Raw genomic sequence first — 13,791 nt, forward strand, 5'->3', positions numbered from 1 at the left:
TGTACCTTCTTGAGAGCCACTGGAGTAGAGGAGCCAGCTAAGCCAGCCTGGCTGCCTGACCTGCAAAAATTGGGAGATAATGAATGCATGATTTTTTAGCCACTAAGATTGTGGTAATTCGTTACACAGAAAGAGATAACAAACAGAGTATCCTTATTTGGATCCTAGAACAGAAAAAAGACATTCATGGAAACACCAGTGAAATCCAAATAAAGTCTGGAGTTCCTAGTACTGTGCCGATGTGATTTTCTTAGCCTTAATAAATGTGCCATGGTTATTCAAGCTGTTAACATTAGGGGGAGCTGGATAACAGGTATGAGAACTCTCTACTGTCTTTGCCACACTTCTGTAAATCTAAAATTATTTCAGAATACAAAGTTAAAAAAAAACACTTCTGGGTATTACATGTTATCTTTGTAAAATAAAGAGAATATATCCAATTTGAGGAGAAAAAAAATAAAGCTATCAGGGAGCCACCAGTCTGGTGGTAGAGGTTCAGCAACCAGGCCCTAGGGCTCACAGTATGTTAGGCTAGAAAGGGGCAGGCAGCAAGTGTGGTGGTCACAGCCTGATGGGGGTGACACAGGATCAGGCCTGATACCTGTCCTGGGAGTCAGTTCGGTTGAGAGATTCCAGGAATATTTTTTCCCCAGCCTAAGATACTTGTGTCTGTTCACTTCCATTTAAATTCCCCACAAATGTCAACACCTGTTCCAAAACCGAGTTGTTTGCTTGTTCCTCTACCTTTACGGTTTTTGTCTTTGCCATTTCCACCATCTGGAATACCTCTACTGTCTGCCAGGAGATATCCTCATATACTTCCTTATCAGCTTCAAAAGTGAACTTGCGGGCTTCCCTGGTGGCGCAGTGGTTGAGAGTCCGCCTGCGGATGCAGGGGACACGGGTTCGTGCCCCGGTCCGGGAAGATCCCACATGCTAGGCCCGTGAGCCATGGCCGTTGAGCCTGCGTGTCTGGAGCCTGTGCTCCGCAACGGGAGAGGCCACAACAGTGAGAGGCCCGCGTACCGAAAAAAAAAAAAAAAAAAAAAAGTGAACTTGCACGAAAATCTTCATTGGCCCGTCTGTCCTCAATGACATTGTTCAAACCAGAGCCCTCACTTACCTAACTTTACCATTTAGCGCTTCATCCATTTACCAGCTGTATATCGTCAGATAGTTACTTAAACCCTGTTCTATTCGTGTTTCTTCAAACGTGAAATAGGAGTAAGAATCAGTACTTTCTTGATGAATATTCCTTAGAATAATAAATTGGGTAAAACAGTTAGGAGGCTGCCTAGCAGATAGTTAAGGACTGATTGCTTTTGTTTGTACACTGTTTTCTCCAGCCCCTCTATCTAAATTCTTGTACCCATCCCACTCAAATCTGTTTCTTCCAAGAACCTCATGAGCCATGCTCATTGCACAGACAAAAAGCAAGGACAGGAGACTCTTTGCCAAAGTTAAAAGCGCATCAAACACGCCTAGCATTTATTATCTTAATCACAAACCTACAGACCCCTTAGTACACCCTCCTCGGGGCTCGGCCCCAACAATCCAAAGCTGACAACCTTGGGTGTATGGGGTAGGAGGGATGGGGATGGGCAGGGAGTGTCTCTTGATAACTCTGAAATGGGGAAGATTTCTCCAAATGGAGAACTAGGTGGAGGCCAGAGGTTGGGGGTGACCTAGCTTCTGAGTAGGGGGTCAGTAAAAAAATTTCATAAAGAGGGTGTATATATGTTTTTGCAATCCTCCCCCTAAGCCTCTGCCTTGGTGAGACAGGCTTCTACTTGTTCCTGGGCTGGGGAACTCCCTGGAAAGGCCCCTTCCTTTATCTTGTTCCTCTACATGTTGTAAAAGAGTACTGGGGTGCTGGTTCTGGGAACATGGACCCAGTACCCCCTTATCTCCATCACCTCCCCAATCTACCCTTCAAGGAAGGAGGTAAAACTCTGCCCAAGTGTGGGGGTCTAACTCTCACTCACTCCTGATCTAGGTCTGGAATGTCAACCCACAAGATTTCAAGATCTGCCCCCTTCTTCAAGGGCCAGGTCGGCTTAGAGCCCTCCTAGGTTAAGTCACAATGGTCCCAGGTTAAGGCGGGGGAGCTTAAGTACCACTCCTCCCTGCAGTGTGGAATGACTGGATGGGATGTTGCTGAGATGAGGGCTGTGATCTCCACAAAGTTGCCTGATCTTACTGACTCCTCCACTGAAATACCTGCGCCGGGCTGTTCCTATAGGGAAAGGGCGGGGCCTGACTCCTCCATTGCTAGAAGGCCAGGACTGAGTTCCCAGGTAAAGGGGTTGGCTCTCATCCTCACTTCTGTTCTTTGCCTGCGCAGGGCAGGGTTCATGGGGAAGGGGCAGCGCTTAAACCCCCAGGGTGGGACCTCCATTTTGACTCCTCTTCCTTGCCAGGATAGACTAGACTGTTGGTTCCAAGAGAGGGAATGGAGCAGTATCCTGACACTCTTTATCCCAGGAAACATGGCTAGGACAGTCCCTAGGGGCCAGGGGCTGACCTCATCCTGTCTCCTTCCCTCACCTGGGCAAGGGCGGGTCTCACGGGGCAGGGGTGAGGCTGCGTTCTGCAAGAGACAGGCCCTGATGCCCCTACCTTCTCCATGTCTGAAATACCTGCATTGGCCTGTCCTGTGGGGAAGGGGTGGGGCCTCATCTGACTCCTCCTCCTTGCCTGGTTATAGGGGTGGGGCCTCATCAGTCTCCTCTTCCCCCAGTACACCTGGGCAGGGCAATCTCATGAAAAGGTGGGGGAAAAGGCGGGGCCTCATCCTGAGGTCCTCCTTTCCTGGGTGGGGAAGTCCCAGGGGAGGGGTGAGGCCTGATCAGGACTCCTCCTCCATGCTGAAGCTGCTGCGGCGACTGCTGGCCTTGGAGACTGCAGGGGATACTGAAGAAAGCAGGGGATCGGAGGCAGCCCGCAGTGGGGACAGGGCGCCCCCCGACAGTCCCCCCACCACCCCCTCCTCCTCCTCCATCAGAATGTCCTCCAGCCCCAGGTGGAAGGGGTCCCCCAGATCCCCCAGGTGGTCGCTGGGAAAGTGCAGGTCCAGAAGGGCATCTGAGGGTGGCGCTGGGGGCTGCTGATGGGGAGTACTCTGGGCAGGTCCCCCCGCTGCATGAAATGTTGCTGTGCCTGGCCTGCCCTCCTCTTCAACATCCAGCTGCTCTGGCTTGAGACTGTCAGAGGCTGAAGTTGTGGCCAGTGAGAGCAGCCCTGGGGTGGGAGGCACTGGCAGACCATGGATCTGGGCCTGCAGTTCTAGCTCCTGCAAAACGTAGCGGGGTGGGTGGTGGGGGTGGGATAAGATGGAGTTCAGAGTCCCTCAGAGGCAGAGGATATAACAGTTAAAAGGGTAGGCTGCTTGGGTTCGAATTCAGCCTCTGCCATTCACTAGTTGCGTAACTTCAGGCAAGTTGCTTACCGTCTCTGAGCCTCAGAGTCCCAACCTAGAAAGTGGGTATAATAATGGTCCCTGTCTCACAGGATTGTTGTGAGGATTAACTTAGTAAATGGAGATAAGGCTCTTGTCATAGTGCATGGCACAAGATAAAACACTGTGTCCGTTAACCAATATTCATTATTATTCTTGCTAATGTTATGATTACTACTTATCATCATCATCATCATGTGAGTCAGGAAGCCCGGGGATCCCCCAAATATGCCAGGAGGAGAAATCCTAGCCTGTTCTCCCTCTGCCTCTGCCTCCAGGAAGCCCCCCTCACCCCTGCCACCGCCTTCTCCTTCCAGACCTGAATTCGGAGCTGCAGGCTGCGGTTGGCTTGCTCCAGGGATCGCTGCCGGCTCTCCAGGTCTTTGGAGCGCTGTTGCTCCTTCTGCAACTTGCGGATGTAATCCACAGAGGCTTTCAGGATGGTGCCCTTGTTCCAGCGCATCTCCCTGTGGGGCCCAAGGGGGAGGAAAGAAGGGAATGCTGCACATGGAGTCTCTCGGGAGCTGAAGGGGGCGATTGCACCAGGTAGATGGAGCACCCCGCCACATGCCTACAACTTGAGGCAGAGGGACATCAAGGGTACAGAATGCTCGGATGAAAACCACCTGCCTGGAACCTTCCAGTGATGCCCCATCACACCCCGAACCCAGAAAGCCCTCTCTGACCTGATCCCATACTGCTCCTCTTACCCATGCCCATCTGATTCATCTCACTGCAGCCACACTGGCTTCTCAATGCTCCTAGAACATGGAAAATCATTCCCACCTCAGGGCCTCCATCCCAGCTCTGCCCTCCACCTTGAACACTCTTCTCTCAGACACCCAGATGGTTCCTGCCTCACCTCTTTAGGCTCTTTATTCAAGTATTTCCTCATCAGTTGAGGCCTGCCCTGTCCCCACCCTCCTCACCCCAAACTGTGACCCTCCCCAATATCCCATCTTCCCTCCGTTCTTGATTCCTCTCCACAACACTCATCATAACCACCGGAGTTTACATATTTATCTTCTTTGCTGTCTGTCTGCCCCCACTAAAACATCAGTTCCATGAGGTCAGGGATTTTTGTGCATTTTGTTCCCTCTGGTATCCTCAGGGCCTAGCATGGTACCTGGCACAAAGCAGAAGCAGCTCAATACATTTTTTGAGTAAATAAAGGAGGTACTAAATAAGCGGAAAACTGTCTATGTCGTACAGGGGGGCAGATGACGTGGACCATAATGTCATGGACCATGGACCATAATGTCATGGACCATAATGTCATGCACCTAAAATTTTAGATGGGAACACGGTGAGGGGCTGCCACCCTGCTCAGGGTGAGGAAAGCTGGGTGAGAAAGGGGCAAAGGAGCAGGACTGCCTGGGTGGTTCCCACTTAGGGCGGGCCCACCCGGGAATGACTTTCAGGGAGTGGGGCCCCCACCCCACCTTCCACCGGCCTGGGGCTCCTGGCCCAGACTCACGGGTCACTGGACTTGGGGATGAGGGTGCCCAACTCCTTGATCCTGTCGTTAATGTTGAATCGCCTGCGACGTTCAACTTTGAAGGCGGGGGAGAGAAAGAGAAAGTGGGAAAGAGTCGTCAATAGGCTGAGAAGCAAAGAGGAGAAACTGGGGAATTGGGAGGCTGCTGCAGGGAGAGGCCCCCAAGGAAGGCCGGGCGCAGAGTGAGGCTGGGCTGCACAGCACGTGGGCAGGAGCACGCGCTCTCACTCACTCAGGTTGTGATTGTCTTTCTTCTGCCGTTCCTTCAAAAGGGCCTTGGCCTCTGTCTCTGGAAGAGAGTGCAGGAGGTGGTCAGGGCCTCTGGGCCTGGGAAAGATGACAGACGATGGTGGGCAGCATGTGCAGCCACTGGGGTAGGCTTTGGTGGGCGCAGGCAAGGGGAGAGCCACCATTTTTACAATTTTTAAAGAAGCCATGGTGACAGGCCACTTGTTAAACCCAAGAGGAGAGGGAGTGGAGTGAAAGCAGGACCACGGGCCATATGGACCAAGATGGCAAACAGCCCCCATTTCTGTCTGTTTAAACCCTCTTCCCTTAGAATCAGGCCTGACCCCCAGACCTGGTAGATATGGGGCTCACCCTGGGGTATATGATAATTGCACGGGGCCAAGACCCTAGCCCTTACCAGAGATCTCCCGTTTGATATTCGGCAGCTCAGCTGGACAGGAGTTGCTGACAGTGATGGCTGGCGTGGCCACACCCTGACTACTGTACACATCAAGCAGATTCCCTGACACAGGCAGCTGCAGGCAGGGAGAGCGGAAAAATGATGGTTGGAAACAGACCCCAGGCTCGGCCCCTTCTTCGACCAGGTTCCTGACCCTCCACACACCCCAAAGATGGGCTCCCTCATGCAAGGATTGGCTGGCCCAGCATGGAAACCCTTCCTTCTCCTTCAAGGGAATTTCACACAGCCACTCAACAGGGAAGACAGGGTCAAGGGGACCTACCCTGCTTTGCTGGGGGACTAGAGCCTGCCTGGCCTGCTCATCATGTCCCCACAGCCCCTCGAATCCCCCAGTGACTTCTGAAGCCCCTCTCCCAAACCCCAGCATTGGCTCTGAGAAGTGCTAGAAAACCACCCTTCTCAGGTCTTTGTCAGCTCCAATGCAACATTTCAGCCCCTCCTAGAGCTACATTCCAACTCAGCATTCTTGGAACACTCCAACCCAGTCTTCTCAGACCTTGGGAAATTGTCATGGCAACATTCCACCCAAAATCTGGCCTTTTGGAGAGTTCCAGCCCAATCTCCAGTCTTTTGCTGTGACTGCGTTGCATATAGTCTCCGGCTGCCATGCACCGAAGTTCTCATCCGGCACCCTCTTGCACATTCTGATCTCTCAGGATTTCTTGTCCAACTACTCAACAAGCACTGTTTTTATGTCAGCCTAGTTTTTTTTTTTTTCTCTTTCACACTCTCCTGGATACATCCTAGGGCAATGAACTAATCCATAAGTAATCAGTCCCACCTCTTGATGAGTTTTCTTCTCCTGAAACCCCCACTAGACTGCTGGATCCATCCAATCTCTAGCTGTGCCCAAATCAATGAAAAATTCTGATAAATTGGTACCATTTTTACATGTGCTTCTATCCTCTTGATAAGTTGGAAAGAAGTAAAGCTTATAGGCACTTGGTATGTCCCAAAACGAGTTATGAGACTCTTGGAATGTTCAGAACCAGAATGTTAAAATTCATTGGTGCAGCTCCTGCTCTAGAAAGTTTTATCAAGTCTTTACAAGGACCCAGCCTCTCGGCACAGTTCACTTTAAGAGATGTGGTATGTTCTAGTCACTTCAAGGTCCAACCACATCAAATCTGGACACCTTTGGCATATTATGTTCCAATCACTTCATGGTCTGCGTGTGTCTTCATGACCTGAATGTCCTGGTACATTCAAAACGCTACAAGATAATCTGTATAACAGAGAGCTTCTCTGTTAATTTTGGCCTATGTTGTTAGAAATAAGATTATACCTTGCATGTTTAGAATAAGTTTCTGTCCATCTCTGCACTAAAAAATTTAGAGAGTTACAAGCTCTAAAGTGCTATAGAGAAACATCACTTAGGGGAGGAAGGTGGATGTGTATTTATGTTGGAGTGTAAGCATGTGTGGAAGCCTCGCAGCACCAGGACTTGGCCCTGTTCTTAGAGCATCCTCTATCCATTCTCTACCTGTCCTGCTTCAAGAGTTCCAGCTGGCCTGCTGTGAAGCCAAGAGCTACTTTGGAGTGCTGGCTGCAGGATTAAGCCAATTCTTATGCAACTGACTCAGTTCTTAATGGCCATTTCTTCTAAAAAGTTTCTTTTGTGTGTGGGGGAGGGTGTGGGTCTTGGGATAGGGGTGAATTTGAGGTTTAAAGTTTAAACTAGAAATAAGATGATGTGGTCTGCTTGCTCTCTGTTTAGATAGGCTTTAAGACCAATTGGATTTACATGGAGGCCAGGCCAGAGAATGGTAATCGATGACTTGTGTGCAGACAAGCATTTATCCAGGTTGCATTGTCCAAATTGGTTTGTTAAAGCTCCAGGTTACATTCTTACACAAAGAAAAACATTCAGTAAACATGAGACAAGTTTAGGAAAACTTAATAAAAAAAACCTGTCTTATACTCAAAACAAACAAACAAACAAAATGCTACAAGAGCCCCACCTCTTGGTCCCTCCCACAGTGAAGCTTCAGTGCTTCGGTATGCCCTAATAGCTCCATGAAGTCCCCACCGTGTAGATATCAAAATCTACAAGGTTCACCTCTCCATGCAGTGCAACATGGCCCCAGGGCACTGGTGTGCCCCATTCTCAACATACAGCCTCTATTTCTATCTCAGTACAATCCAAGGTGACAGTCTCTTATGTACACAGCTAGCCTGCCCGAGTGTATATAAGATATCCCTCAGTGATAGACGGATGCGCTAATTTTTAGACCAACCTCCCATCTCAGGGCCTCACCGTGCTGGGGAGCTGCAGCCCCGTGGTGCCTCCAGGCAGATAGCTGAGCATCTCATCGTTGTAACTGGACTCCAGGCTGATGATCTCATCGATGACATCATCAATCTGGGAGAAGAAATATGGAAGAGCCTTAGAAGAAGCTGGGGCAGGGGGAGCATGGGAGGGTCGTCTGCAGCCACTCACCTCCTTCTCTGAGCTAGACCCGATGGTAAGCAGTGCCATGGGGCTGTTGGGAGCACTGCCAGTGGGGCCAGTAGCATGGGCAGCCTCAGGGGCGGGAAGTGGCTGGGCACTAGCAGCCCCCGGTGGTGGGGTGAGGGCCTGGGACGCCAGCTTGGGCCCAAGTGTGGTGGACAGGTACTGCTTCACCTGCTGCCGGCGCGCCTGCTGCAGGTGGTAGCGCGTCGGGTTCTCCAGATGGGTCTGTACCTGTGGAATGTGGGGGAGACAGGATGGGAGGGAACAAGGTAAAACAGGGCTCAGAGGGGTGACTCTGAGCCCCAGCTTGCCCCACAGAAGTCATCTGTTCCTAGGCTCAAGATGGCAAACCAGGCCCAGAATCTGAGAACCCTCTCCCACCCCCAAATACTGATTAAAGTCTCCCCTAGGACCCAAACTCCCTTTCTCAGAGATCCTTCACAGCCCTCAAGATCTACCCATGGGTGGCAGAATCCTTCACAGTTTCTGGAGCACCCTGTCACAGTCCCCAAGAGGCCCCCCGCAAAGCTGGTGACCCCACCTAACAGACATGGGAACTATACATGGCTTCCCAAGACACTCCAATGACCAAAGAATTCCTAATGCATAACCATATGTGAAGTGCTTCCTACAAAGCCACTTCACAGACTCCAGGGCCCACTCAGGGCACTCATGAGCCTCCATGATCCATCAAGACATCCTATGGCCCCCAAGAACCCCTCACAACTCCACAAGAACGCCTTGGAAACCCTAAACACAATGGGATACTAGCACAGCCCCCTTTTAACAGTACCTGAGACCTTCCTTAGAGCCCCTAGGACCTCGTCCCAAAGCCACCAGGACCAATCCTCAGTCACCAGGAGCCCCTCCCAGGGCCTCTGGATGTCACCTTACCTTGAGCACCTCCCTGGGCACCTGAGCAGGGGGAGGACGACCCAATGTGTGGCCCCCAGCAGAGACGCCGACCACAGAGATGGCAGGAGAGGCAGGTGCAGGACTAGGGAAGGGAGAGGCTGCAGCCTGTTCCCGACGCTCACGCCTCTCCTGCTCCTGGGCCTGGGCCCGCATTAGCTGCTGCCGCAGCAAGACCCGCGATGAAGAAGATGACGACATGGCAGGGGTCCTGGAGCCCCCTGCAGAAGATGATGCAGAGAGTGTAGCTGGGGTGGCTGGTGTGGCCTGCAGTGATATTGGGAGGCTGTGGAATGGGAAATACGGGGCCACAGGTAAGCTAAAAGTCTCGGCCCAAGCCTAAGGAGTCACAGTGCGATGGAGCAGACATTCGAACCTGGCCTGTTCTCTGCCTTCAGAAGCCACAATGTGGAGGGGAGATAAAGGAACCAGACCTGGTCACGACCCTCAGGGGTCACAGTCTGGTGGGGGAACTTTAGCCTGCAGTCCTTATGGTGAAGCCTGGATTTGGGCCTGTTCGTATATCAAGCGGAGATACCATTGTTCAGCTCTGCGAGCTATTTACAGGAGAGCAGAAGGAAACAGAATTGAGGTTGTGGGAGTAGATACAAACACAGAGGGCTCATTAAGCTCAATTTGGGGCTGGAGATGCTCCCTGAGCTCCTGGGGGTGGGCATCAATCTATATGGGCAACCGCAGGCCCTTCTTCCTCCCCTGCCTGGGCCTCTGGTCCCAGGAGCTAGTCAGTCTCGAAAATCTCAGAGATTTCACAATCCTCCCTTCCTGCCCCTCTTCCAGGTCCCCTCCCCTCTCTTAGAGCCCAGGCCCATGACTCAGCACATTTAGACTTTCAAGCTTGGGGGAAAGAAGAGACCAGCAGGGGTTCTTCAAGGGCTGGGAGTGGGTGAATTTGTTGAGTTGGGGGGGGGTGACCAGGGGTTATGGGAATGGCTCCGCCTACTTGGGGGCTGGGCTTGAGCAGGCCACGCCCTGTGTCTGGGAACTCCAGGCACGCTGCAATTTTTATCTATGAATGGATGTGCAGGTGGGGGAGGAAGCAGGGGAGATTTTGTCTGAGATACTAGAATCCTAGCTTGGCCTCCTGCTTTCCACATGCTCTTTCTGGCTCTTAATTTTACTATCTGGAAAATTCAGGCTGGTGAGAGAATGGGTTGGGCTGGCACTGAGGGCCTCTGCCCATCAAGAGGGGATGGAGGGGCCTGAGGAATTGGGAGGGGAGTCAGAGAGAAGAGACATACCTTGAGCGTAGAGATAGGGGCTGGCTTTTGAGCTCGTAGAAGCTGTCAGGATCAAGGACGTTTTCTAATTCGATGTCAGCAACAATCCCGGATTCCGGAAGCAAAGAGTTCAGGCTGAGGGTGGGGGGAAGGCAGGGTGATGGTCAGTGATTGTATGGAGACGTCATTCCCCTGAGAGAGACAGAGACAGAGACAGAAGAGAAAAGAAGAGAAGAGAAGCATACACCAGGAGAGAGGAGAATAGAGTGTATCCCTCACATTCAGCCACTTTGCTGAAACCACCACCATGAATTCCCATGTCTTCTCCCCTCTCCACTCTCTTTTGCTCCGTGTTACCCATAGTTCCTTAAGATTAAAAATAATAAGCTTGAACCCCAGATCCTCGATCTAACAATCACCTGGGTGTACAACCTGGGTTTCAGGAGAATAGAAACGAAGAGTTGAGGAATGACAATTCACTTTGTGGGATTCCTGACTTTGCATTCAGAGTTCTCCCAGCCCCCACACCCCCCATTGTTTTCCTGGCTGCTGAATGTGAGACCACATAGGTCCACAGGCATACTGCACGGTAGGGGCTTCCCTTGGCAGAACAGTCCATTGTAACACAAACTGAATGCATCACAAAGAGAACTGGGGTAGCTGATTCACTTTACTGAAGGATCCACTACTTCCCAAAAGAGCTCCCGGCCACCAACCCTGCCCCAGCCAGAGTTTGTGGGATGTGAACACGCATCCAAAAACAAGATGGAAATAACAAAGGCTCCCCTCAGTCCAACAATCTGGATTGACAAGAGGGAGAATTTGGGTGGATGATCTGCTTTATAGGAACATTCTTTTCTTGGTCAGAGGAGCTTGCCCAGCACTCTCCAGTTTTTTCGACAGATCAAAACACAAACACACCTCCAATACCAACACCCACTGACACACAAACTAAGAAGCCATGTACACCAGTCCCTTTCAACTATCGCCACTACTGTGATGATCTAGGTTGCTATAAAGGCATCAGGAGATGGTAAATTCATATATTCAAAGGCTCCTGCTCAACCCTCCATGCTGGCTGCAAGACCCTAGTGTGTAGGGGACATTAACATGCAGGCAGATAGATATGCATCCTTGAATTTAGTCAAAGATTTATAATCCTGAGATTGTCGTTGACTTGCCCCTCCCCAAGAATCTGTCTTCCTCCCTTTCCTCACTCACAGACGGGGCCCTAAAACCACCCCAGGAAGTCGGGAAGAGGAAGCTGGGGAGCCGCTGAGCTCAGCACAATCCCAGGCAGAAAGTAGGCGAAGCCCCCTCCCATGCTCACACTTCCATTGCACAGAAGTTGGAAGAGGTGGGCACTGAAATGAGCAGGGTATGGACAGAGAAGGCTGGGGCTTCCAGGCCCACTGATGGAAGTGAGGCTAAGAGGTCAGAGAGGACCCACCCAGGCAGGGATGGTGCAATTGGTGCTCATTCCAGCTCTAGGGTCAGATTCAAGATTGCCTCCAGGGCCTGAGAGACAGACTGGGAAGGTGAGATAAAAAAAAAAAAAAAACCGCTGTGTCTGTGTGTGTGTAGGGGGTGAAAAGAGCTGGCTGAGAGGCTAGGGCAGGTGGCAACAAGAACAAGACCCTCCTGTGGGTTCCCAAATAAGGTCTGAGGCCTTCTCTGGGCTAAGAGGTAGCACCATCTCCATTGCCTGTCTGTCTGACTAGTTTCCCATTCAAGCCCCTATGGGGTGTGGGAAGAGGGCTTTTCCACTACCCAGCTGGATGGGTGGGCAGGCGAAGGGATTATTCTGATCAAGTCTTGATGAATGTTGCTTTTCTTGTTCACTCACACACACTCACAAGGCTGGTCCCACGCAGTATATCCGAGATACCCCCAAATCCCTCCAGAGTCATTTTATCCCCAAACACAGCCTCCAGCAACCAGCCACTGGGAGTCACCAAGCTCCCAAGACAGCACCTCTATCTCCCAGGACGTCTTCTCTGAGGGAAAAAGTCCCTTAAAAATCAGTGCCTCACCTACAGAGTGCCCCCTCAAATTCATTCCCCTCATATCTGACTCAAAGACCCCAAATTCAGCCTCTAGTCAGAGTCTCAGTCCCTGAAGTTCAGCTACCCTAGACTAGTTTTTGGACACAACAGAATCAGCCCCTCGAGACCGAGTCAAGGGCCCCCGCCAAATCTGAACTAGGCCTCCCTTACTGCACTTCCACGACTCCTTTAAGCCTCAGTCCAAGCAAGCCACCGCCAGATTCCTTAGGTGCCCCCCCAAGTCAGGCGCTCAGACGTCCTCCAAGACTAGGCCGGGGCCTCCAATCACAGTCCTGGGCCCCCGCTGCCCCCAGATAAGGCCCCCGGGAACCCCAGTTAGCACTACCGGTCCCAGGCGGTCCCGCACCTGAGCAGCTGGGCCGAGTCGGCCGGCCTGTGCTCCTCCAACAGCACGAACACGGCTCGAGGGCCCTCCGCGCTGGCCTCTACGCCGTCCCGAGCTGGCTCGGCCGCATGAGACATGACGCCCGGCCCCGGGCGAGCCCTGCCAGGCCGGTCGGGCCTCGGCCCGGTCCCCCTAACAAAATAAGAGTCCCCCTCCCCCGCTCGCCACCGCCTCCTCCGCTAAGCCATGGATCGAGCTCTGCGCGGGCGGGCGGGCGGCGTCGGGGAGATGGGATGGGCTGTGAGTCATCCCCCGCCCAGAACGGACCAAACCGCCCCCCCAACCTAACCCCGGACGACCGCCCTCCTCCCCCTCGTCCTCTTCCCCCTCCTCCCTGGGCTGGGGAAACTCCACAGGAAGTGACCGCACTGAGGATAGACAGCTCGCTGGGCCACGCCCTCCGGGTGAGGCGGCCAATCGTTGAGGGGTGGCTCAAGGGCCCGCCCTAAGCTACGCCTCCGAAGCCGAGAGAGAACTAGATTCAGCAGGCCCTTATTCCGAGAAGGGGGCACCGAGGCCACGCCCTCAGAGACAGAGGCAAATCAATGAGAGGTAATTAGATTGAACCACGCCTCCTCTTCTCAAATTATCCCTCCGCAAGATATTAAGCCGCTCCTTGGGTTCTCTGCGCCTGCGTACTGATGGCCAGTCTGCGCGCGGAGAGTCTCCAGGACACGCTTCTAGCTTCGGAAACGCGCCCTCTATAGGCCAATATTCATAGTATCCACTCTCTAAACCGCGCTCCAACTTTGATCTAGCGGTGCCTCCTCAGCCAAAGCCATAGCCTTGAGGCCTAGGCAGCTACATTCCCGGAAGGTGCGCGCCAGAAACCCCACCCTTTTGGTACCTACAGTCCAGCCGCCCAGCTGGTTTTCCTGGAAGCGGTCCGCCTACTCTATGTCATTTAGAGCGGTTGTTGTACTAGGTCGTTGCGCTGCACTGTAGGTGCTTAGTGAATCCTTGGCAGATGGATGAATGAGTGGAAGGATGGAAATTAGATCTGGCCGCTTCTGTGGTTGACTTCTGGAATTATAAAGACCAAGGTTTGAATATGGGCAAGGGACTTACCCT

General features: G+C 52.3%; 1 protein-coding gene across 4 annotated transcripts; it reads right to left on the reverse strand.

Annotated features, from left to right (window-relative positions):
- Positions 1–1,462: 1,462 nt before the first annotated feature.
- Positions 1,463–13,040, reverse strand: TFE3 (transcription factor binding to IGHM enhancer 3). 4 transcript variants are annotated; one of them, XM_082680834.1, is made up of 10 exons: positions 12,682–13,040; positions 10,291–10,404; positions 9,014–9,317; positions 8,105–8,350; positions 7,922–8,026; positions 5,602–5,719; positions 5,188–5,244; positions 4,935–5,010; positions 3,777–3,924; positions 1,463–2,913 (listed from the first exon to the last, which is right to left on the reverse strand). In XM_082680834.1, exons 1-10 carry the CDS (start codon positions 12,795–12,797, stop codon positions 2,791–2,793), a joined length of 1,407 nt encoding a protein of 468 aa, XP_082536960.1. In that variant the 5' UTR covers positions 12,798–13,040; the 3' UTR covers positions 1,463–2,790. The 4 variants fall into 4 exon arrangements, with proteins under 4 accessions (XP_082536960.1, XP_082536958.1, XP_082536957.1 ...); XM_082680832.1 differs by having other exon boundaries at positions 1,463–3,292; XM_082680831.1 differs by having other exon boundaries at positions 1,463–3,292; positions 7,922–8,350.
- Between the last annotated feature and the right edge of the window lie 751 nt (positions 13,041–13,791).

Source organism: Grampus griseus (assembly GCF_964374135.1).
Source record: "Grampus griseus genome assembly, chromosome: X".
Taxonomy (NCBI): domain Eukaryota; kingdom Metazoa; phylum Chordata; class Mammalia; order Artiodactyla; family Delphinidae; genus Grampus; species Grampus griseus.